The 27,076-nt window shown below is 29.4% G+C and overlaps 3 protein-coding genes across 7 annotated transcripts in view; 1 reads left to right on the top strand and 2 right to left on the bottom strand.

Annotated features, from left to right (window-relative positions):
• Positions 1–27,076, top strand: part of spri (Src homology 2 domain-containing protein sprint) — a 251,680-nt gene that overhangs the window by 113,792 nt on the left and 110,812 nt on the right. For all 3 annotated transcript variants that reach the window (XM_025298043.1, XM_025298044.1, XM_019844535.2), the window contains 2 exons: positions 10,567–10,662; positions 23,115–23,159. In XM_025298043.1, coding sequence (XP_025153828.1) covers positions 10,567–10,662; positions 23,115–23,159 — 141 coding nt within the window. The remainder of the gene's footprint in view (positions 1–10,566; positions 10,663–23,114; positions 23,160–27,076) is intronic.
• On the bottom strand, positions 808–10,130 carry LOC105189923 (thyrotropin-releasing hormone-degrading ectoenzyme-like). Its single transcript, XM_025298045.1, has 12 exons — positions 10,069–10,130; positions 9,062–9,555; positions 8,072–8,521; positions 5,392–5,575; positions 5,009–5,168; positions 4,849–4,930; positions 3,261–3,541; positions 2,204–2,478; positions 1,824–2,017; positions 1,361–1,663; positions 1,188–1,269; positions 808–996 (listed from the first exon to the last, which is right to left on the bottom strand). Exons 2-12 carry the CDS (start codon positions 9,547–9,549, stop codon positions 871–873), a joined length of 2,625 nt encoding a protein of 874 aa, XP_025153830.1. The 5' UTR covers positions 9,550–9,555; positions 10,069–10,130; the 3' UTR covers positions 808–870.
• Positions 11,209–21,878, bottom strand: LOC105189911 (glutamyl aminopeptidase-like). Of its 3 annotated transcripts, none has more exons than XM_011152314.3 (12): positions 21,842–21,878; positions 19,935–20,589; positions 17,564–18,019; positions 16,748–16,931; positions 15,012–15,186; positions 14,834–14,915; positions 14,104–14,447; positions 13,164–13,438; positions 12,223–12,413; positions 11,750–12,073; positions 11,589–11,661; positions 11,209–11,409 (listed from the first exon to the last, which is right to left on the bottom strand). In XM_011152314.3, exons 2-12 carry the CDS (start codon positions 20,585–20,587, stop codon positions 11,290–11,292), a joined length of 2,877 nt encoding a protein of 958 aa, XP_011150616.1. In that variant the 5' UTR covers positions 20,588–20,589; positions 21,842–21,878; the 3' UTR covers positions 11,209–11,289. The 3 variants fall into 3 exon arrangements, with proteins under 3 accessions (XP_011150616.1, XP_011150613.1, XP_011150614.1); XM_011152311.2 differs by lacking the exon at positions 21,842–21,878 and adding an exon at positions 20,752–20,926; XM_011152312.3 differs by lacking the exon at positions 21,842–21,878 and adding an exon at positions 20,678–20,759.

Below are 27,076 nucleotides of genomic sequence, written 5' to 3'. Positions count from 1 at the left end.
TTAAATGGGAACCCTAATTTTTTATTACACTATCTTTTTCTAACAATTAATTTGAACAACTTTTGTCTAAAACATTTTTCCATTTGTCTAATATTTTTTGAGATATTTGAGGAAAACTTGATAATTTTTTCAATATTAAATTTATGATATCTCGCTAACTATTTGTCGGAAGAAAAAGTAATACTAGACTTTCTTGCTTTATTTAGTCTCAAGAATATATTGTTACAATAGTGCCCTGATTTTTGTTAATTTGATGATTTTAAAATTTCCAAAAGTCAGTAAGTTAACAAAAGTCAGTGCTCTATTGTAACAATATATTCTTGAGACTAAATAAAGCAAGAAAGTCTAGTACCACTTTTTCTTCCGACAAATAGTTAACGAGATATCGTAAGTTAAATATTGAAAAAGTTATCAAGATTTCCTCAAATATTTCAAAAATATTAGGCAAATAAAAAAATGTTTTAGACAAAAGTTGTTCAAATTAACTAGTAGAAAAAACAGTGTAATAGAAAATAAAGATTCCTATTTAAAAAACGCAAGTTGACCTTCAAATGACCTTAAAAATGGAGGTCAAGGTCAAAGTCAAGATCATCATAAGGTAGATCACTTAAATCCCTATAACTTTTATTGAGATTATTTTCCTTGAAACTTCAATACTGAAAAGTTATGAGGTTGGTTCGTTACTTTTGGGACACCCTATATTTATTTATTTATATAGCAAGAGACACAACAATTTTGAAAAATAATGTTAAAAATGGTTCTTATTGAAGACATATTTATTACAACTAGCAATTATTATAACTATATCCACACATTAGTTCACATTATACTAATTTTCTTTATTATTATTGCAATTTCTTCTTTGCAGCCTTAAAACATATTAAACTTGTCTAGTATGTTCTTTATTTGTTTTTTGCGGTGGTCAATTAAGTTGTTAGTCATAGTCAAAACAATATGAGTAAATAAATTAGAATGGTGTTCAGTAAAATTTTGTATCTAAAACAGATAATTAATTTAGTTATTAATAATGATGTAATAATAACTCAGACTAATATAATAATGATCTGTCAATATATGTATAATTTCTTATCTTTTTAAATAATTAAAACAAAAACATATATAAAACGTGTACAAAGACATAAAATAATTTAAACAATCAATAAATAACTACAGAATGTAAAATTTACCTTATCAAGTTGTTTTTCGGAATACACATTCATAATAATAGTACTTAAAAAATCTTCATGATCATAATGTACATTAAAAAATCTATAAAATTATGAAACATCGGATTTAGTAGCGGAAAGCAATTGCATCTCATGATAGCAATATAACTTATATTTTTCAAGAAAAGGATTACCTTCTTTTTATAGTATCATAATTCTGCAATATATCGTTAAACACGCTATCCTTTCTTACATGCTTTTTCAGAACAGAAAGGTAAATGTCGTTTAACTTTGTTCCTATTTGCTTTTCAAGATTCGTTTCAAGCATATGATGTAAATAATCTAGGACAATATGTTCACGATCAATACAAGATAAATATTCTAATAACTCGGTATTGTTGTGGCGAACACTTTCGATTAAAGCATTGTCCCAAAGTACTGTGTCTAACAACATCATCCCCGTACAAAATAACCAGTCTTTCCACATTGAAGGTATTCTACGGCGCATATGAAGAAGAATAAACATTTGTAAAACTTTTATAATAAAAATATAGTCGTTAACTACGTTTCATGATAACATAATTTATCAATCATGATGTGAGTAATATTGAACAAATAAAATTTAAAAATGTAGGCAATAATCGTAAAAAGAATTACTTATTCGGTCTGTGGTATTGGAAATATGTGCCTAATTTATTGGTAGCGGCTTCTCTGCACCTCGTATGACCGAGTTTACAGGCCCATTTTATTGCTAACATTCTTAACGCTTTTGGCATAGCTCTATTATCATAATATTCAAAATCATATTCATCATCTCTAATAACTCCATTCAAGATATCCACAAAGTATGTCTGCAAGTTGTGACATAACATCATTTTTGCATTTATAAAATTAAAATAATAAATTGATTCGGTAAAAGATTTGTAAATGTAGAATATACTGTACCCATCCAAGACTTTATAATATTTTTTGGTAAACAGTGCGTATAAAATTGATGAATTTTATTAATAAATTTGTCTCTATATATATATACCCACCTTTACAAGATTACTATCTGAATATTCAAAGAACTTCGACATATATGATAAAATGTTAAATATAGGATGCCACGCTATGAAATCTTTCTCCCTCTTTAAATATTGAATAATATTCAAAAAGATAGACGAATTGATATCACCTTTCATCATAAAATAATACGCATCACTAATGAGCTGAGCACGATTGAGAACAGGTATTTGTAAAAAATTGTCGAACTGTAGAAATGACGAAATTCTATACCAATTCCTGTGATCATAGTTAACACGATAATATCCTGTTAGCAAAAGGGAATTAAACACATGTAACCGCAGATTATAAGATTCATCGTTCTACTTAATAAATATTATTTCTAAACGATCAGTTTCCTTTTTCCAACATGCGAATTAACATTATAAAATTTTTTTATAAAAATGCGCGTGCTTTCAAACGAATATATTTTATAAAATTTATTTTTTTCACGAGGGAATTGTATATTTTTTTGTAAATATGTGTGTGCATATATGTGTGTAAGAGAGTGTATATTATGATTAAACACATTTATTCATCGATTCTGCTTAAATCAGAGTTAAGCATTCGTGACAGTCTTTCGACATCTGACACACATACATACACCACGTACATGCACATGCAATACTATTTGATAAATTATACAAAACTATCATCTGGCATGGCAACTCAAAAAAAAACTGACCAAGTTACATAAACAACTGTACATAAACTAGTAAGTTTCTTCTAGGTTTTATAACTTTTACGCACACGAATTTTTTTGCACACAAAATACATGTAGCAAAAGTTATAGCAACACATATATGAATATTATAGTCAGTAATGTAGACAGATAATATGGATTTAAAACTGTTTTATAATAGGCGTATTTTCATAATGTCGGAAAGATGTTTATAAAACATCTTTGAAACATGTATGTTATCTAGATAAATAACCTTTACGTATATTTTTATATGTTGCGATTTCTCTGAAGAAAAGTAGACGAGATTATATAAATCTAAAAACATAAAACATACAATAATACTTATAAATTTAATTATTAATGCTCACCAACTTGTTCTACATTAAGTAGGATAAAATCTTGTGTATTAATGCCATCGATAATTTTCTCTTTTGGCCACTCGAGCCAAATAATATTCGATGTATAGGTAGAAATAAGATTTGACTGTGTAATATAAGTTATAGGTATCTTCCAACGATTCATCTTCATTTCATCATTATTAAATATTGCATAACACATTGCTGTTTCCTCTCCAAAATTACGATAGACGTACAGGTCAGGATGATATTTTGTCGTTAACCACGTATTTATTACTTCTGTTATATAGTTGCTATTGTTTTAAAGATATAAATGTTCTAAGATCTTCCACTATTTAATGATACTAATAAAGTAGTATTATGTAGGGTGTCCCAGAATAGTTGCTACAGAGCTCATAAAGTGGATTAAAACAAACATAATCCCGTACCGTTTTGCAATATATAAATGTAGAGATAATATAATTATTAATATAGAGAGTTCAGATTATACAGAGTATCTGTAAAGTCCGACCCCACTCCTGGATCTTAAAAACGACTTTAAATATGAAAAAATATTTCAGACAAAAGTTGTAAGATATTGAGGGGGACACATGATAAAAATATGGACTTGACCTTGAGTGACTTTATTAAGGCCAGATTAATGTGATCGATATTTTCTTAAATAGAACCTCCTATTTTTTATTGCACATTCTTGTAGTCCGTATCGAGACGTTTTCAAAACACTACCTATTTTTATTTTCTGCGTAAGCCATTCCCAAGATATGAAGCTTCAAAGTTGATATATCACCGGCATTCGCATTACCCAAGGTGTACCGCGTGGAGGTTGCATGGTCGGATTTTCGCCTCTTGTGTGTGCGTGCGTGCGTGCGTATGTGTGTGTGTATGTGTGTGCGCGTGTGCGTGTGTGTGCGTGTGCGTGCGCGTATGTGTGTCACAGTAGAGATAAGGACCCCACGGTTCGTCACTCCCATAGTATTTTTTGACTCCAACTTTGACTACCAATAATCCAAAGGTGGAGTCGGACTTTACAGATATTCTGTATATAATTCAACAAAGGATTGCATCTTTCGAATATATTACAAATAATTAATAATATTGTAAATGCACATAATTTTCTCGAAAAATAACACAATTATTATGAGCATTATTAACTTTTATCATAATAAAATTATATTAACTTTTATAACAATAACAATATGATAATAAAATTTTAATATAATTAACTTTCAAACATTAAACGATACGAAAGTATAAAACGAAATGTTATGGAGGAATATTGTAATAGTAAAAATTACGTATACAAATTACATTTCTTTTTATAAAATTTTTATAAAGCTGTATTATACCGATATTATGATATAAATTACTACAGATATAGTAAACGACGAAAAACAAAGAACAAAATATTCAAGTAACTAAAATGTTGCAAAATGCCAAATATAACTATCTTTATATAAATATATACAATAGTAATTTTTATCATGTATTCATTCATCATATACATTCTCTATGGTCCAAAGTTACAAAATCTTTTGTAATTTTTACTATAATATTTCTTCCTTTTATGCTTATAATATTAATAATAATGCATTAAGCTCACCGTGAGCGTAGATATTTGATCATAATATCTTCAAATGTTTCCGAAGTATTAAGATGGTACAACATGCGAATTATTGCGGTTCCTACAATGATTTATATGGTAATAAATGTTAATTTTATTAGTTTAGAATGATCTATTAATTGCATTTAGTAAGCCTCACCTTTCTTGTGATGTAGACGAGTATAAAGAAGTGCATCAATTTCATTAGCACTGTCATCTTTGTATATGATAGGATTAAACTCTAAATCAACGTCGCTATCTAAAGAAGTCTGTAGATTTTGAACTACGAACAATTCCATTAATCTGTCTTCTTCCCAAATCTAGAAACAACATTTTTGACGCTTAATTTAATACGATTTCGATGTAAGTATTCGTATTAACGAAATGAATGGGCATTTTCACTAGATCGTCATTAATTATTATATATATATATATATATTTACAAATTCTTAAAATATTTTTATAACATGAACAATTGTTTTAACTGCAAAGTGAACGAAGTGAAAAGTTTGCATTTCAATAATACCAGTTATATAAAATAACCTTGGATGAAGCATGAAGACTGTAGAATGACGAAAATATCTTGTTTGTCCACATGTCGATGTACATATGCGAGTTGGTTAAATGTTCAAACCATTGACGCGTTGTTTCATATGATATTAACTTTATAATATCAATATATCGACCAGACATATCTGAATCTCGGTCAAATATAACATCTTGTTCCCTAAAAAATGGAAAAATTGGATTTATTTAAAAAACATCTCTTGTTGCCATGATTTCGCAGAATTGACGGCTTTCATATTTGATTAACTTAATTCCGTATTATTTAATGTCGTACTTATTTATTGATTGCACAAAGTGAGAAATAAGTTACTCCTTTCTTTTTTAGGTATTATTTGTTAAAAATGTATATATAAAAGAATAAATAAAAGAAAAAAAAAAGAAAAAATGTATATATAAAAGAATAAAAATTTCTTTATTCTTTTTTAGTAGGAATCTTGAAAATTTCAAGTACAACATATTTGTTTCCAATATTCAATTATGCTCTAATAACGAAACTACTTCGTTTTCGCTACTACTCAGGTCGCAATTATACAACATTGTAATATGAATAATAGGCATTCTAAATATTAAACGTTTTGAAAAATGTTAATTTTGAGGATTGATAATGAATGGATTACTTCTAAAAAAAGCATTTTTCTACCATGGAATCTATTTATTGCTAGAAAGATGAGAAAAATTTATTGCAAGTGAGAAATATTTTGATTAAAATAATTTAAATAATAAATAATAAACAATCTATTCATCGTTAACTCTCAAAATTAGCTGAAATGTTTAATAAATTGTTAGATAAATGTAATGTGTAAAAAATATAATCTGTTTGATAAGAATGTGTCTGGCAGAACTTGATAAATAATTTTTTGTAATAACTTGAAAAAAATATACACATGATTAGAATCGTGATTTTATTTTATTATTATATTTTTTTATTTTTATTATATTTTTATTATATACTTTATTATTATATAATAACTTGTTTAGTTATTTTTATTATCATTAATTACTTGGCATCTCCGAAGCGTATTTTCAATTAATATTATGACATATTCGTATCGGGGCTTCTAGCTCTGATCTGATTGCACCTGATGATGCAAATTGCAATGTTTGCGAAACGTCGGCACAACGCGATATTTATCCGAAAGAAACACACCCTGATTGTATCAATGGCCGCGAAAGCCTAAAAACTAATATTATGACATATTCTTGAGATAAATATCTCCAAAATTTAATTAGTAGAACTAACTTATTTAGCCTTCCAAATTTTCTTTCTCTGAAACTTAAGCTTTATCCAGAATGAAACATTTTCGATGGAATTTATATCTGATAATAATGACAGCTAACCCAATAATTTAGCATTATTTTCTTGTTTCCATGCAATACAAAGATGACTTCGATATTTAGGGTTATTGTCTTCTTGTAGTATTAGTTTTTCGTTTTACTTTATAAACCACTTTGGTCAGATGGCAATAAAACCTTCTTATAAATTTTGATCATTTTAGTTGCGTGTAAATTGTCTGTGAAGGTATACAAAATGCCAAATCTCTGCTTTAAGAAGTAGCCCCAAACATTCATCTTTACTGGATATTTAACGGTCCGCTAGACGAGTCTATTAGTACGAGTACACCAAATTGGAGTGATAGAAGTCTTTGCCCAAAAGAAAGTTTTATCAGAAAAAATTACATTGCCCCAATTGCGATCTACATTTTCTTGCGCCCAAGCAATTCTTTTCTTGACGTGTTTTTCGAATGGTAGAGGTTTCTTCCCTGTTCTTCAATATTTCATATTATGAGCACGTCGTCTTCCTACTGTGTCATATATCTTTTATTGTATCATATGATATATTTAAACTTTGTTTTCTTCAATATTGCTTGTCCGCTTCGCAACGATAGATCAGTATTATTTGCAAACGTTCATAGAATCAGTTTTATTCTCTTTGTTCATCGTTTTTTACGTTTACAGAATCAAGTTTTGGTAAGTCATCGACGTTTTTCATCTCTAAGTAGCGATTCACTCATTTATTTAACTAAATGCCTCAGACTTTCTTATATACTTAGCAGTTGCTTGGTGCGATATTCTTGGTTTTTTTGGATGTGTACAGAAAAACACAGTTTTGAATCGCGATGCATATGTAGAATACATGACGAAATCTCACTTTTTGTCTCAAAGATCGAACAACAATTAAAATTTTCTCTGCAAAACATCTTCGAAGTATCTCTCTATTATCTTCTTTTAGAATTTCCCGTCTAACGGTTTCTATGTAAATGTTTTTCCAGATACGCTCTTACTAAACAGACTGTGTACAAGCATGCGATTCATCATATTTTTTAAAAAGGAATAGTGTTTGTTTTTAAATACAAGAAATATATTGGAAGTAAACTTAATATATAATATGTATACACTTGGAGTTTTAAGAAAATTTGTAAAAAAAATGAAAATAAAAATAATTACGGAAATTTAATATATATTGCTTTGTAAGTAATATCTCAAAATAGTAAATTCCATTTATGACACCATCTTATTTTACATGTTTAACATTAACTAACTAACGCGTGTACAAAAACCTGAACGAACAACATCATAGAATTTCCAAATGCTAAGTACTTTTCTATCCTTAATGACTTATATATTTGAGAATATTTTAACTATACATATTGCATACCTGTAAATTATCAGTCCACAACGTCCTATGGATTTTATTGGACTATTTGGAAGTATAACGTGATTGATTAATGGAACTACTGACTTTCCCAAGTTCCAGTTCGTGAAAATTTCTAATGTGATATATTTAATTATCTCGGATGCCAACTCCACTGTTTTCGATACATTCTGCTTATTCCATACATAATTGACCCCGCTAGATACACTTACGATATCATCGACTACCACAAGAGCCAAAAGATACGTAGATATTAAATGAATTTTAGCGAAATTTGTCATCAACATATCTGGATTTATAAGCAATTTCTTCAATATAGGTGCATTTGACAAAGCCACATATTCTCTAGGATGTTTGATTGAGATGATAAAGGATGATTTTATTCCTGGTCGATCCCAACATGGAAACAGTCCTCTTATTGTATTCGGCGCGTATAAGTTCGTGAAGAACCACCTATCACATTTTGACAATAAGCTTTTGGTATAACGATAAACTTTTAGTTGTTATACGATCTAATTAAATTAAATTGTATGTTGATGTGTACGCGTGCATGTGTGTTTACAATGATTATATAAATATGATGTTCTACAGTTAAAAATCGTGACTGTTTATATGCCATATACTTTATATGAAAATTTCGACGCATTGCAGCATACTAAATAAAATGTTCATAATGTAACCAAATTTTTTTAAAGATTTTTAACTTTCTTTAATTTTTAATTTTTTTAAGGATTTATAAAAAATTTAAAAAGGCATTCTTAATTTGTTCAACTTATCGTATGTTTAATTTATTTCACAATTATTTATCCGCGGTAAAATATAAACGATTTTATTATATTTATTTTATTTTATTAATTGAAATATTAATATAATTAATATAATTAATCGAAACATTAATATAAAAGAGACAGAAATATCAGAAATGAGCAATGATCAATAGCAAATAGTGACTATTATCAGGTTACAATATATTCATAATATATCGATACTTACTTTCCAGTAACGTTATTCCAAACATATGGATAATTGGAAGAAGTTGCATTTTTATTTAAAAAAATGACGAATTCCATGTGTAACAGATGCTTCTCAGGATATATAATATCATTAAACAAAAGTTCTAAAATATCAACATTTTTACAATACGCATAATTTAATAGCTTATTTACTGTATGCTTTTGTTTATGTGCCAATTTAAGTGCTATACTGCTAAAATTTACTTCTATTTCACGAGCATTTAAGATTATCGATTTTGTCTCTTTATGGACGTTAATTATAACATTCATTGTGCCCACAACAACATTTATGTGTGGCTTTATTGTAAAATTGATATCGTATCTTATTGGCTCAATAATCCCGGTCGGTATTTGTGTAAAAGTGTCTGAACAATTTATAACCATTCCCATCGTATTAGCCATCATAATGATAAAAATCAGGACAACGCTGAAGTGTAGTTTCAAAGATAACACATCCATTTTCACCATAAATATCTGCACGAACAATTCAATTGTTATTTGAAAAAGCCATTGAATAAACGCAATACGTTGCATCCTTCTGCAGTTTTGATTTTTATGATAATAAAATGTGATAAAAGAGTTAGGCAGAAGTTAGTCTTTTAATACAATATAATATTATATTGAAATATATTATATATAGGACTCTATAATATTATAATTTACTATATATAACATTATAGTATCCTATATATAATATATTTTAATATAATATTATATATATGCGGTTTATTATAATATATTTAAGGATATTACGTTCATATTCCGCGCACATGATGGACGCATGTCGATTATAACTAATTGGGTATAATCAGTAAACACAATACATCTTTCTTAACATATCTTTCTTAACAATATATATTTCTTCTCTTTTCGGTGCTTTATATCGTATTTAAAATAATTTCATTTCCTAATAATTTGTTATATTAGACATGCGTCGGTTACTTCAAATTCTTAAAATTGAAAATATAATCTAAAGTTATATCTTACCTTCCGGAAGACGTTTCATTACAAACTAACTAACAAACATCGATGTTTTGTGTTCTTATACATTCCAATTGGTAGACCATCAAATTATAATAAACTTCAATTATTGCATACAAGAAATGTCCTCTGTCGGTGTATGCATGTTTACAAATAATCTCCTTTATAAATTTAAAATATACTTTTGAGAATATACACAATACGTGCGCGCGCGTCTGTTTTAACGTTTTACATGTGGGACAAACCGATCTCTCACGATAAACCAATGTTACATATGTGGGACAGCAACTTTTTTCGCATGTCCGTATAAATAAATTAAATTTCTTTTTACATAATTATATATTGTAAAAAGGAATATGTGATGACCAGCAGCGAGAGTTCCACAAATAAACCGAACGTATTAAAATGATTCTGTTGTTGTATATGATTCTCCAAAAAATTGTACTCTTATCATTTTATAATTACACTATTATATTATATTAATTATTCCTTATTGAAATGTAGGTTACACGTGCGAGGAAAGAGTGAGATCGCGGAAGCAGACTGTGGGCTTGTTTTTGGCGACGTAATCATCGATTCAATGGATACCAAGCGAGAGAGGTAAATCCATCTTTATGTTTACAAGCAAATACTTCGCCGAGATTTTAATTAGATCCCTGCTGAAGCGGAAAAAACAAATATTATAAAATCATGTTCTCATAAAAATATTGATGTATACTTTGAGGAAAAAATCATAAAATATATGTTTAATATAATTTATTAAAAATATGAATAACAATCTTTGATATTATGTACATATGTATGTATATAAAATCCTGATGTAAATAAAAACATATGTATATATCTACATAGATGTATTACATATATGTATATATAAATATGTTTATATATGCATATAATATAAATATATTTTTTTATTATATTTTTATTTATTTTATTATATTTTTTACTTATTATATCAAAGAAAGAGAATATTATATTATATCTTACATTAAATATATTTATATGCGCAATATATTTATATTTTATATAAATTATGCTACATTATGATTTACTAATTAATCTAACAATTAAGATTATTTATGATTTGAATGGATAATATCATAATTTATTTTAATTACTTTAACTTAAATATAAATATTTAAATAACTAGATATCATATCCGGTTGTTTATCAAATGAATCTGTTTGAATGAATGATTTCTATTAGATTTCCATTCTCCCAATTTTAAAAATAGTTATACTCGTCTATTATTTTATTTATTCGATTAATTCGTGCTTCTAATAAGTACTGTATATTCTCATAATTACTATCATCTGTTGGGAATTGCTTTGCAAACTCTCTTATCTAAAACAAATTTTAAAAAACATAAAGATATAATTAAATGTCAAAGCCTAAGGTAAGTCTATTATTTAACACCAACAAATGGCTAATTGATTTGACGTAACAAAACTCAGTATATATACAAAAATAATTAAGAAGTAAAGATAAAGAGAAAAGATATATTTGAAAAAAATGAATTTTACCATGTCGAATTCTAACGAATATTTCATATTCATAATAGCATCACCTAGTATTTCCATTAGAGTTCTACCAAACCTGCCAAATTAGAATAACAAATTATCGATAAATTCAGCTTACTCTCGTGGTCATGCACTATTAATATTTTTTTGAGAACAAAAATCACCTGAGCGATATATTTTTATAATTCTGTAAGACGAATCTAAACACTATCTCTTTACCCACGTGTCTTTTTAGTAGAGTATTAAAAATTCTGAAACGCTCATCACTATCTAGAAACTTTTTCTGGCTCATCGAATTCAGATCATCGTATACCAGAAGGAAATTTAAATAATACAAAAGAAGTGAATCTTCGTTGCAACAAGTTAAGTACATTAAAATCTCCAAATCCTTATTCTTTATTCCGTTGTTCAGCATCTGATGCCAGGTGTCGAGGCTTACCATTTCCATGCCCGTGCAATAAACCCAGTCTTTCCAGTATGGTACAATTCTATGACACACGTGAACAAAAATAAGAATTTACCACAGAAATTAAATTTTTGATTGAGCATGAATAGTTGAACAATTTGCAACAAACAAATTGCAAAATATTGTAAGATAAATATATTGCAGAATAGTAACGATTGTAAATAAAATTACTGATATGCCACTGGATTCTTTATGTGCATGTCCAGTCTACTGTTGGCAGCTTTTCGACACTCTTGATAACCGAGTTTGCAAGCCCATTTTACTGCCAATAATCGTAACGACTTCTTCATGTCATCATCATCAGGTTTTTCATCGTAACCGATATTCTTAATGAGTGCACTCAAGATATCTAATATGTGTGGCTAAAAGTCATTAAGTAATATTAATCTTTGTTAATACATCTTCTACCACTGTTCATTTGTAAGAAATCCTTTCCACAGATCTTCTTATATTTGATATTATGTTACGTGATTGCGAAAAATAAACTTGATTTGTTTACATGAATATAGAAAAAAATTATCATTATCACACATACATGATGTTGGTCTCTCGTAAGAAATTGGTTTATCAAATATATGTAATACCGATAACGAATATATTAATTACATTAGTTCATAATAACTATATACAAAATAATTATATACAATTATATAATTGTAGCGTTGTATATGAATTTCCAAAAAAAATTATTGTCATTTTTCGTTATTCAATTTCTGTCATTCAACTTCCTACAATGTTGAGTATGTGGTTATTGAATAGCATCATGAAAACGACTATAAACGTAGATATTTAAAAAATTAAGGCGCCGTTAAAAAGTATGAAGTTGACCTTCATTTTATCTTAACACTCTGCCCAAAGAAACCAATAACATTATCTCTCTCATAACATATCTCCTTTGAAACCTTAAACCCTACATCTTTTGTCTCAAATATTTCTTTTCATTTTACTTTCTCTTTTTACATATTTAGACGTCTTAATTTAAATGCCGTATCCTGCATAATTATATCTAATTGTATATAACTTTATAATATTTTAAGCAATATTTGTTTCACGTATAAAGCAACGTACGCATTTAAAACTTATCAATATTTAATGATAATATTATTACTTACTGTCACAAATCTATCATTTGTATTTTCGAAATAATCTGACAAATATGACAAAATATTAAACATAGGATACCATGCAACAAAATCTGTTTCCCGTTTAAAATATTTCATGATATCGAAGAAAACCGAGATTTCAACTTCATCTTTTGTCATAAAATAATACACATCATCGATGAATGCAGCACGATTGAGGACGTGAATATCGGTATAATTGTCGAACCGTAAGTAAGAAGAAATTTTTCTCCAGTTTTTGTTGTCGTAATTGACACGGTAGTATCCTAATATATGAAAAATAAATTGATTTTATTAAACCACTGTTAGATATTTTTATCATATCTGTTAAACAATTTTTACGAATGTAAATATTTTTCATTTCTATGTCAACGTACATAAGATGTTGATAAATTAATGTTATAACACTTATAACAAGTGGGAAGCAGGGCAGAGAGGAAGGATGAAAGAGACTTGAAAGTATTAAAATATGGTCATCGAGAAGTGCATAATTCTTGAGATACATTCTATTTTAATATAAGATATTTCATGGTGAAACAAATTAGAATAAGATGTTAAAAATATCTCGGGAAATATAATTCAACTTTTAACGATTTTATTTCAATTTTTTTGAACACAGAATGCGACTTGAGGGATCAATTTATGTCAAAAATATTGTATGATTCTTTTCATTTGAAAATTGAAAAGCGGTTAATCGGTATGCAGACATACTTGCAAAATCTCTTCCAGCCCGTAATACAGGAAAATAGCATTTTCTAACATGAGTATATTAAATAAAAATGATCGGCTTCGAATTTCTCTATCTGCTGCCGAACATCCTAACACAAATTCATTAACATGTTGTACAAATAATGTATCTTGCATGCTGAGCATATTGTGAAATAATTTACGAAAATATAATGAATTTATCAATCACGCGGTCAGTACTTACCAACTTGTTTGTGATTTAATATGATTATATCATCTATTTGAACATCATCTAAATCATCACTTATGGAGCATTTGAGCTCCGTAACATGAACAGTTTGTCGGTGAGGGATGGTTGACAGTTTGCTATAAGTTACAGGTATTATCCAGTTACTGCCGTCCTCACACGATGCTGAAACTATTGTCTTAGAAGTACTAAAATTAGTTTTCAAATACAGTACAGGATATTGTTTTCCCTTTAACCATGTATGCATTGTTTCTTTTATATTATAGTCACTTTCCTCTGATTTGTCATAAACTGCTTGTGCTACTTTCCAAAAGTCGTTGATGGTGGCAGAACTGGACTTACTGAATCAAAATTTAATAACGTTGATAACATGTGAATTTTGCAATAGTTCAGACAAACAATACATTTTTTATAATTTCATTTATCCGGAAGTCAATTTACAAGAGTTGACATCGATAACACTTTTTGTTATAATAATATACGCTAAATGATTATTAAATATACAAGTGTCCTATTTTATACAAATTCGTTTGCAATTCTATTAATATATTACGATTTATAACTGTGTAGATTAATTAATTCAACTTCTTTTTATATCATTAATCGGTATAACGACCGAACGCACAAATATCTCTAAAATAAGACACTAAAATACACACACACACATACACACGCGCACACGCGCGTATATATGGTAGATATAAAAATATTGCAATACATTACTCACTATTTGCTCACATATCTGTCGACAACTTCTCGGAAATTTGGAACTCCGAGAAGATTTTGCAACATGCGAATAAAGATGGCACCTAAAATGATTCACATTAAAGTAAGACGTGGCATATTGAGTCCAGTTCAAATAAAATAATGTTTGCGACAACCATGAACTTATATCCAAATTTCACCTTTATTGTTACTCAGATGAAAATAAAACGTCGTGTCGATCTCGTTTGCATCGATTTCAGCAATATCTTCGTATGTTTCTGCAATAGATTGCATTTGGAGCATAACATCGTAACGAAATGTAGGCTGTAGCGTCTGGACGACAAAGAGATGTATGTACATAGGATCTTGCTTCATCTGGAGACAATAATGATTGCAAACAAATGAATGTAGAAAAATGTATTTAAATTAGTAAAATAGATAAGCGCTGTTTCATTGCTGTTGAAAATATTCGCACGGGTTTAAGATAGTTGCCACGTGAAATAAATTTTCCAGAAATCCACATAGGTAACTTAAATTACCTATTAATCGAAATGTTATCTGCTTGCGTAATTAAAAAATAATCAAACGTTCAAAAACTAAGATGTTTGCAATTAAAGTTAATTCTTTAACTTTAAAGCGTGTTTCTTTATCTTTATATCATCATCAGTATCAATTTTGTATTTCTACTATCACAAATTCCACTATTACAAATTCAGAGTTTTAGTAAAAATTTATTGTGATATTGAAAATGAGATATCAGTATTATATAAGGAAAAAATCAGAATTTTTGATCATTTAGTTTTGAAAATAACTGTAAACGTATATAACTTATAGTAATACTCCAAGTACGAAAAGAAAAACAAAAAAGAAAATATATTCTTTTTCAAGACTTCACGTAAATAGATTGAAAGAAAAAACGAATATAACAAAAATGGACCGAAATAAAGAACTGCTAAATATTAAAGTACACCAAAGAGGTAATCTCCTAATTGAAAATTTGCATTGGTAAGCGGAAGAAAATAAATCAATTACAACTGTTTTTAAATACAATTGGATATTTCTTCGCATATTTCATTGGCAAAATGGTGGTGTAGCTAGTTTTTACATAAGTATAATGCTTTATCTCTACACTATAAGAAATAATATGTTAAATTTAATATATTTCATGTGTCTCAAATTATCCACTTTCATTTATGTATTAATTTAACATACAGCAAATATGTTAAAAAATAACACACATAATATGTAAAAAATTAACACAAAAATTTAACATTTGAATGCCGTCAAGAATCATAGTTTGTATTAAATTGACATACAATGAATGTTACTTCAACATTTGGGAAAAGTAATGATCTATGATTTAATGAAATGAAAATGTTAGATTGATATAATCTATGTATTAAAAATCTAATCTTCACATACCAGAAACGTTAATATTATACATTTAACCCAAGATAACTGTTATAATGAAGAAAGTAACACATTTTAGGTGTTGACTTCAACATATAAAATACATATAAAATACATGTATGTCATAGCAAGTATTCATGCATTTATATATAAATTGTGTTATTTTAATACTTGGAAATGTCATTTTAACACTTGAAAATAGATAATCTTAATTTAACACAAGAAAGTCTAGGTACCATAACAACGATATGTTAAATTAACACACAACTATGTAAAAAATTTAACACAAAACTTTCTGCACACAAATAATTTTAACAAAAGTACGAAATGTTTTTAACTGTGTATAAACCTAAATTTTCACCTAAATTAATCGATTCTCTATAAACCCTTCTTCATCCAAATATCTATAAACTTCCTTTTACCAAAATTATTCGAAAAACTTGCTTTTGATCGTACAAATTACCTCGAAGTAATAAGTGTACTTCCACAATAAAAATGAGTTGACATTTCGCCGATATCATATTACCTTGGCTACGGTATAATGAGAGAAGTACACGGCAAGTGCTTCTCCTAACCAGGAATCAGTCCACCAAGATGGACTGACCACCCCCAAAAACCATCGACGTGCTATGTTATGCGCCAGCTGTTTCGCTATAGCAATTTTGCGACCAGAGAAATGGATTTTTTCATCATATGTAAAATCTTGCTCTCTGTAAAATATAAAATTACCATTATTACACTGAAGATCCTTGCAATGAGTCATAATCAGTCGCCATTTTATGCTTTACATATGACTACAAACATATTAAATTTTTAGCAATTTGATAAAATTTCGATCGCTCTGCACAAAGAATCTTTTTCTTTTATCAATTATTTTCAACTGTATCATGTTTTTTCTAATATACAGATGTTTATATAATACGCAGTTTATCAGTAGAATTTATCTCGCTAGAAGACATAATAAATTAAGAAAGAACATTATTTTTTAGTTTCTAAAATATAAAAATAGCATATAATTAGACTATAATTAAATAAATAGATTATAATTAAGTAATACGTTCATGCGCAAGATTTTGATATATATTCTTCAGTTAAAAATACCGTGATTGTGTGTGTGTGTGTGTGCTATAATTTTTATTATAAAATTCTTTCTATGCGATTTGAGATACGAAAGCGAATAACAGATTTTCGAGCATTAAAAATTCTTTTATTCAATAATGATTGTACGTTTCTCTTGGATTTGACCATACACGAATGCCTACCATCAAATTTCAGTGATAACAGTGATTTCTTGAGGTTCCTCTACTAGTTAGGTAATAATTCAATTATGTGAATTGCGTACCTGTAAAGATAAAGTCCACAACATCCTATGGACTTCAATGGATTGTTTGGAATCATGATCAAATTTGTTCTGCGTTTCTTTTCTTGTACGTCCGTAGTCAAGGACAAATAGTCTCTGACCGATTCAATGATATTGCGTGTGTAATGCAACAAATCTGTTACTTCCTCTCTATACCATATAGTGCTGACCGCAAATTCTATAGGGTGGCTGACGACATCGTTGATTATCGTGATCATTATGGAAGAAGGTGAAATTGCGGCCGTGGTTTTAAAATACGTGACATGTATATCGTGTTCATCATCTTTGTCCACTCGTCGTATAGGCGTATTTGAGAAGACAATGTAGCGGCCCGAATGCTGGACGGAAATGTTGAAGAAAGCTTTCATCGCTGGTTCGTCCCAGCATGGAAACATCTTTCGGGCTTCATTCCGTTCAACAAATGTTGTAACCATCCATCTATCACATATCAATGACGTACGTTTGATCATGACATATTCTCGGCCATTGCATAATATAAACAAGTCAATTCGTTGGAGTATAAACATAAAAGTGTCTTAGATATAGCATTTTATAATTTTGCATCACAAATTTCTTGAGATCTAATTAGAATCTAATTCAATTTTTGAAATTTATATAGGACGTACCATTTTAAAAAAAGCACTTCGATAATTCTTCAACGAAGCATTTTTAGCAAAAATGTTTCGAACAAAATTTGTATGATTTCAAGAAGGACATAAAACAACTATACTATTTTGTTTACAACACTTTTGAGATATTCATTACTTTTCTTAAATAGAAACCCCAATTTTTTATTACACCACATTTTTCTACCAATTATTTTAAACAACTTTTGCCTGAAACATTTGTCTAATATTTTTTTAGATATTTAAGGAAAACTTGATAACTTTTTCAATATTTAACTCATAATATCGCGTTAACTATTTGTCGGAAGAAAAAGTGACCTTTTGCTCTACTTGGTTTCAAGAATATATTGTTACAATAGCGCCATGACTATTGTTAATTTGGTGATTTTGAAATTTCCAAAAGTCAGGGTGCTATTATAACAATATATTTTTGAGATTAAATAGAGCAAAAAAGTCTAGTATCACTTTTTCTTCCGACAAATAGTTAGTGAGATATCGTCAGTTAAATATTGAAAAAGTTATCAAGGTTTCCTTAAATATCTCAAAAAATATTAGCCAAATAAAAAATATTTCAGACAAAAGTTGTTGATATTAATTGATAGAAAAAGACGGCGTAATCAAAAATTGAGGTTTCCATTTAAGAAAAGTAATAATCAGTGAATATCTTAAAAGTGGTACCATTTGTAAACAAAATAGTATAGCTGTTTTATGTCCCCTTTAAAATCATACAACTTTTATCCGAAATATTTTTGCTGAAAATGCTTCTGAAGAATTATCGAGCTGCGTTTTTTAAAATGAAACATCCTGTATACGTAGTTCAAGTTGGAACAGTAATATTTGAAATACGCGATTCTAAGCAGGAAATTTATATTTTCTTCTAATATTTTCTGCATTAGAATTTTATGTCTTTATATTATTATTAAATTAAATACAATGATTAGTACGAAAATGGAATTTTCCTTATTTGATATAACAAAAATTTTACTGATATATACAAATACATTATCGTGAGCGACTTATGCATCTGGGAAAATCCTAAAAAATTTTTATACAGGATATTACATAATTTATCTAAAATTTTCGACATGTAACAAATACGATACGCGAAAATCGATCGATTCGTTAAAAATGAATAGAAGCAAAGAATAGTATTTTGAAAATAAAAAACGTGTCTGTGATCTATGAGCATCAATAAAAGTAAGTTGGATGTAATATTTCAGGAGTAGATATACATTGTCCTGAGAAAAGATATACGTGAAAATTTCCTGAAGTTATAGTAATAATCCGGATACTAAATATCGGGATAATTTTTCAAAATACAATTTTACGGAATAATTGGAATTAACTTGTTGCTCAAATCAAGTGCACTTATATCTTATTTATGTACAGCAAAATTGTATTAAACTTATATACCTGTGTATATTGTTTTCGAAATAAAATTATATATTTTGGGAAAGAATTATATATATTTTGCGAAAATTATTTTGTTTATTATCTTAATATATACACAGAAATTATGTCTATTCACCCTAATTTTTGGATTTCAATATTTGGGTTTCACGGAACAATACTTGTTCGCTACATTTCACAATATTGCAAACTTTATATGAAACTCTCGATATCTAATAGTGGTATTACCGTCGAAAATAGATAACAAACAAGACAATAAATAACAGCGATATTTCGTAAATAAAAAATGCGATCGCGGTATTTTCACGTTTACTTACCTTGTACTTATTTCATCCTGAAGGTACGGATATTGGATGAAGCCTTTGTATCTGGACAAAGGAGCTGTGAATGACATATATAGAACGTAATATCCACGATGCAATTCTTTGTCAAAATATAACTCTAAGATCTGCGATACGGTACAGTAACTATAGTCTTGCAGTTTGTAATCATCCAAAACAAAATCGCTGTTTTCACCGTTGCCATTATTACCGTTTTCACCGTTATCGTTTTCATTGCCATTGCCATTGCCGTTGCCGTTGCCGTTGCCGTTGCCGTTGCCGTTGTCGTTGTCGTTGCTGTTACCGTTGCCATTCACAACGTCCTCACTCCATGTTTTATTAAATTTTGTGAGGTGCAACTCATAACCATTTATTTTGAGCTTGTGGGCATGTAAAGCCACAATATTGGTTGAGTTTGCAATTCGTATTCTGATATGGCTTTCACCGATGATCGTCTGATAATGTAATCTTATGTTGAATTTAATATTATATTTTAGTGGCTCCACTACGTTCGTTAAACGATCATAAGAGGTAGCTTCTAAGCAATTTCCGACGTCTCTATTGGTGAATAATTCCATCGCCTGGATAAATACCAGGCTAATATTTAACAGCAGCGTTAATAGTAACGCGTCCATTTTCACATCCATCATATCTGCACAAACGATTTATTTATTAGCTGCGAAGGAAATTAAATATGAAATAACTTGCAATGCAAGATCGGATTGAATCTCGATTTTTACAAAAGAAGCAGGAGGAAGAAAAGCACACAGAAATAATGTCGTTTGCCGTAACTACGAAAAGAATTAACACTTACTAGAAGAATAATATTTTAGTCATTTATAATATATATAGCGACTACACATGTATCAGGTAGTGAGTAAGCATGGTAATGATTCTTATAACGAGCGACTGTATCACTATTTACGTGGAGAGCAAACTAAGGATAACGAAACAATAACAACAGGTACGTGTCTCAAAAGGCATTTCGAATCCTGGAAGAAATTACACAAGTTAGATACATGATGTAATAAATTTACATAATTATAAATTTACTATAACTATAAATTTACATTTACTATAAACTATACATTTACTTTTACTATAAACTGTACATTTACTTTTACTATAAACTATAAATTTACTATCGATCTGCTGGTTCTTATAGAAATAAATATAAAGATTAGGCAATTGTTATATTATTTACCTATTGTGTGTGCATGTGTGCGTGTGTGCGTATGGTGCATGTATGTGTGTGTACGTATACGTGTGCGTATGTATGCGTGTATATGTGTATGTACGTGTGTGCGTGCGTGCGTGTGTATGTGTGTGTATATATATATGTATTATATATATTAATATATATGTTATATATTTTACTATATACTATATGATAATACCATGGCACACTTTTAATAGGTGATGAAATAATTTCTTCCGAAAAATTACGAAAAAAGTTTAATTTAAATATTAGTTATTAAATTAAATATTAAATATATAGTTTATAACAAATATAATTTTAAACCTCACTAGCTTAACCGCAAAAGATCTAAATTTAATAATATAATATATGGTAAATTATAATCTAATGCATTTTTATTACATACAATGAATCACCAAATGAATAAATGCAAGAATTTGAAGGTATAATACAATATGTGAAATAAAAGTTATATCAAAGAATATATAAAAAAAAAACACAAGACAAACATTTCTTTCTCAAGGCTATTATTTCAGGAAATTAGAACTTATAAATATTCTAAAATCTGTTTCTTATATTTTCTCTTTCTGTTATCTTGTATATTGCTTTGCACGGATTAATTTTCTTCTTAATCAATTATATTTAACGCATTTGTTGCAACTAGTTTCTACAACTGGAAATATAATTTGAGATTATTGTATCTTACCTTTATAACGGTCCACTACGAACTAACGATGATAAGTACGGGATGCTACTATAAGTATAAAGTGCTAACCAATCAAATTAAACCATTATGGATACTGAACTTATAAGAAATGTCTTCTGTTGATAAACATACGCTTGTAATCGAACAACTGAGTCAATACTATGTTCTTACTAAAGATATTTTCGCTCAAGAGAATACGTAATTATTAATAACAATTATTTTAGTTTAAATAACGAGAATATGATGAGAATGCGTACGCGCGCACATACAAAATAATGAAATTGATAATATCTGCTATAACGAATATGACAATTTTCAAAACTTAGTTATCAGACTATAATTGCTACCATTTTTTACATTCATATTTTTATACAGTTTGCGCGTGTATGGATTCCATCTTATCTATTTCAAAACATGTTATTAAAACCAGTTGTTATTAAAACCAGTTGTATTATAAATATCTATATATTATCTCCAAACTCTCTTTTTGAGAAATCATTGCAAAATAATGACGATGTCGCTAATTTACGTATTTCCTCACGTATACAAATGCCAAATCATATGATTAAGTTATTTTACGATACGTATAAAAAATGTTACATGTCTTTTTTACACAGAAATATTTGTACAAATAGACTGTTGAAATAATATAAATATCCATAAACAATAAAATCATATTCAAAATAAATAATTGTTTTTATAAAACTATATACACACTGGTTACTCATACTATATTACTTTATAGTTTATAAAGGTATAGCTTATAAGGGAGATCGAGAGAAAGAGAGTCAAAAAGAAAGAGAGAGAGAGAGAGAGAGAGAGAGAGAGAGAGAGAAAAAGAAAGGAGTAAAGAAAATATAACTACATTATATTACAACTACGAGTTATGTTATAAACATAACGTCGTTATATTTTCACACGCTTTGTTTGAGTGATTAATTATCGACATAAGAATATCTGGACAGAGCATAAATTGTTAACTTAAATAAAGAGTGTGTATCAATTTGATTGATTATGATAGATGACTGATAGATACAAGCGTGAGAATGTATGAGGACGTACAGTAAATATTCTAGTAACGATAACATCCATTACGACAATCGCTACTTGATACAAAACCATCGAGCAAATTATTATATATGAAAACAAATGTTACCGCATTTGTGCGATTTATTTGATGTTAAATATTTGATAAAATTGTTTATATTAAATTGTTATAATGTGTTTTACAGGATACTTAAAATTAATATTTAAATGTATATTTTTATTCCAGGTTTATCCCAGCATGGAAACATCCTTCGGGCCATGGTCGGACTCGGTAAGAATATGTAAAACTATCTATTAAAATTTGATAACAATAAATTTTCAGCCACTCAATAATATGAATGCATTCACAATTGTAAACTGTAGGTACATTCTTAAAAATGCCGTTTTTAAATGAATCGTCATTTCGTTATATTTTGTAAAGATATATTTTCAATAATGCTTTCGACTTATAAAAACGATAATTGTGAATAATTATGAACATAATAATATAATAATGATACTTAATGTTTATTTTCTTACTTACTTTATAATTTAATCTGACGGCACACGAACTCTTGGGAATATTCAGAGGAAATTCCTAGAACGCTGAGACGTTCTCAGAATATCTCATTAGGACGTCTTCTAAATATTTTTATTGTTAGACTATTTATTTATAAAATTAAAATTAAAGGAAGATATATTATTTTCTCTCAAGAAGAATGATATATTATTTTCTTTCAAGAACTAACGATGACTTTAGAATTAAATAAAAATTTCATACTATACAGAGTTTTTATCTTAATGAAAATATACATCTAAAATTTACACTTGCCCATAGTAAAAATATATTCACAATGTACGAATTATAAATTCTTCACTATCTTGTATCAATAGAGCGTATCTAGATCTCAAACTATATCTAATGACAATCAATTTCCATTTTGCAAATGTTTAAATTTATCATTTTGACCGAACTTTGATCGAGAATTTGTACGTGTCCTAGAAAATAGTTATATATAATTATGCCCATTTATATATGATTATATATAAATTATACAAACTATAACGTAGAAAGGTTAGGAACAAATGAAATAACGTATACAGGTTGTCCCACATTTTAATGTTCCACTCCAAATAACTTTTTTATTTTTGATTGTAGAAAACAATATTTCAGACAAAAGTTGTATGGTTTTGAGGAGAGCATAAGATGATGCCATTAGTTTGACATTGAATAGTTTCTTGAAGGTCACATAAAGCTCATCTTTAATTTCTTCAATGGAATTACCTACTTTTCATTTATTCTTCTAGCTTACATCGAGAGCTTTCCAAAACCCTATAATTAAGTACCTTTTCGTTAAGTACTTTTTAAGTTATAAGACAAGATCGAAAGCACGATCCGACCAGTCAAGACAAGATCGGGTCATGTATAATTATTGTAAATGTCCGAAAAGACCGCCATTTACTTGGATACAAATGTCCAATCTACGGCGAAAATCATCCCGCATTTTTTGAAGGACATCTGCGTTTAGGTTCGTACAGAGTGTTGCGTCAACATACAGATCAGTACGATGGGTTACCTGCCGCACGTGGCCGGTAATGCAGGGCTTGCCGATATATTTACATGCCTACTACATGCAATGAAATGTGCAATACTTCTAATTATCACAATCGTAACGGATCCGCACTATATATATATATATATATAATTTAAATTATTAAAAAAACCTAACCTACCCTAACCTAACCTAACCTAATATAATATTTTTTTAATAATTTAAATTATATATATATATATAATTTTTATAATTATAATATAATTATTATATAATATAATTATATATAGATATATATATATATATATATACAGTATCTATAAAGTCCGACCCCACCCCTGGATCTCAGAAACGGCTTTAAATATGAAAAATTGTTTCAGACAAAGTTATAGGATATTGAGGGGGACATATGACAAAAATATGGAATTGACCTTGACCGCGCGCGTGTGTGTGTGTATGTGTGTGTGTGTGTGTGTGTGCGCGCGTGTGTGTGTGACCGGCAAAAAATAACTAATGTAAGAGGAAGGAAAAGTAGAATGGTGGAGAGAGACAGTGAAAGAGGGGGGGGAATTTTGACTAAAGAAATACATATACACAAAATTGGTCCTTTTTAGAGCCACACATACGCACACGCACAGTGAAAAAGGTTTGGAGTAAAAAATATTACGGGAGTGACGAACCGTGGAGTCCTTATCTCTACTGTGACACACACGCGCACGCACGTGCGCACACACACATACACACACACATACACACACACATACACACATACACACACGCATGCACGCACGCACGCACACACACGCACGCACACGCACACACACACACACACACACATGCACGCACGCACAAGAGGCATAAATCCGACCGTGCAACCTCGTACACCCAAGGTGTACCGCGTGAAGGTGTACCTCCACGCGGCACATCTTGGGTAATGCGAATGTCGGCGGTATGTCAACTTTGAAGCTTTATATCTTGGGAATGGCTTGCGCAACAAACAAAAATAGATAGTGTTTTGAAAACGTCTCGACAAGGGCTATAAGAATATGCAATAAAAAGTAGGAGGTTCCATTTAAGGAAATATCAATCACATTGACCTGGCCTTGATAAAGTCATTTAAGGTCAAGTCCATATTTTTGTCATATGTCCCCCTCAATATCCTATAACTTTTGTCTGAAACAATTTTCCATATTTAAAGCCGTTTCCGAGATCCAGGGGTGGGGTCGAACTTTATAGATAGATAGATACCCTGTATAGTGCGAATCCGTTACGTGAATCCGATCGTGATAATTAGAAGTATTGCATATTTCATTGCATGTAGTAGGCATGTAATTATATCGGCAAGCCCTGCATTACCGGCCACGCGCGCCTAACAGGCAGGCAACCCGTCGTACTGATCTGTATGTTGACGCAACTCCGTGTACATATCTCTCGAATACGTTCCTTCATGTTTTCCGCTGTTGTTGGCTCTTCCGCATAAACTTTTCTTTTACGCATCCCCAAAAGTAAAAATCGAGAGGGGTTAAATCAAGTGATTTTGGTAGCCATTTATGAGTCCGACTACCCATTCCAATCCATCTATTATTAAATCTATTATTTAAATAATTTGTAATATTTCGGGACCTGTGAGCTGGTGCTCCATCCTGCTGAAAGCACATTCGGTTGAGCAAGTCATTATTGACATGTCGCAAAAGGTTGGGCAGATCATTCTGAAGAAATACTAAATAATATTGCGCGTTTAGATTCTGTTCAAAATAATATGAGCCTATGATGTCATTTCCAAGAATACCTGCCCAAACATTAATAGACCATTGTCTTTGAAATTCTTGGGTCCTTTGCCAATAAGGATTTTGATCAGAATAATAATGATAATTATATCTATTAACGCCCCTTCTGTTACTAAACGTGGCTTCATCAGAAAAGAACATATCTGCGATAAAATGTGGATTTCTTCGAATTTGATTTAAGGCCCAGTTACAAAATTGCAAGCGTCGCTCGAAATCCCTCTGTTTTAATTTCTGGGTTAAATGGATATGGTAGGGGTGGAATCTATTTATTTTAAATATACGATTTGCTGTCGATTTCGATATGCCATGTTGTCCCTCGATTTTCTAGTAGAAATTTGGGGATTCAATACAGTGGCACTCAAAACAACCAATGAATTTGCTTCACTTGACCCAGATTTTTGTCGTATCCTTTTTAAACTGCCCTGCTATGCCCTCTCGGTGAATTTTTTTATTGTCTTTCTACACAGATAACGTCTGTTAGGATACCTTTCAGCATACAGCCTTTCCGCTGCACCGTAATTATTTCCAGCCTCACCCAAAATACGAATCATGTCGACTATTTCATTTGGCGGATAATCAGCCATAATTACAGGACTACTAAAAAATTTCGTAACAATGCTCAAAATATTACATTCGCCAAGAAAATATCGATGCTCTTTAACGTGTGTATGGAATATACTTGAGTAATGGGTATACTTGGATAATGAAGTATACTTCAGGTCAAAACGTCAATAGGTTATCATAGTCAAAATTGAACCGAAAGTTCAAAAATCCAAGAAATTGATTTTTTGAATTTTAGGCTGAAAATGACACGTACTTTCGATATTGCCTTGACCTGTCGGATCGTGCTTTCGATCTTGCCTTATAAC

Source organism: Harpegnathos saltator, unplaced genomic scaffold (genome assembly GCF_003227715.2).
Source record: "Harpegnathos saltator strain DR-91 unplaced genomic scaffold, Hsal_v8.6 scaffold202, whole genome shotgun sequence".
In the NCBI taxonomy this organism is placed as follows: domain Eukaryota; kingdom Metazoa; phylum Arthropoda; class Insecta; order Hymenoptera; family Formicidae; genus Harpegnathos; species Harpegnathos saltator.
This window is presented reverse-complemented; position numbering and strand designations above follow the sequence as displayed.

Bases quoted from the DNA above. Each gene is read 5' to 3' on its own strand.
- LOC105189923 (XM_025298045.1), bottom strand. From the start codon at position 9,549: ATGGTGAAAATGGATGTGTTATCTTTGAAACTACACTTCAGCGTTGTC. The intron at 5,169-5,391 runs GTTATTTTATAT...TGTTGTTTCTAG, and splicing joins GTCTTCATGCTTCATCCAAG to ATTTGGGAAGAAGACAGATT. The intron at 4,931-5,008 runs GTGAGGCTTACT...AAATCATTGTAG, and splicing joins TCGTCTACATCACAAGAAAG to GAACCGCAATAATTCGCATG.
- LOC105189911 (XM_011152314.3), bottom strand. From the start codon at position 20,587: ATGATGGATGTGAAAATGGACGCGTTACTATTAACGCTGCTGTTAAAT. The intron at 13,439-14,103 runs GTAAGTACTGAC...TTCATATATTAG, and splicing joins ATTAAATCACAAACAAGTTG to GATACTACCGTGTCAATTAC. The intron at 12,074-12,222 runs GTAATTTTATTT...CGTGTGTCATAG, and splicing joins AAGAATCCAGTGGCATATCA to AATTGTACCATACTGGAAAG.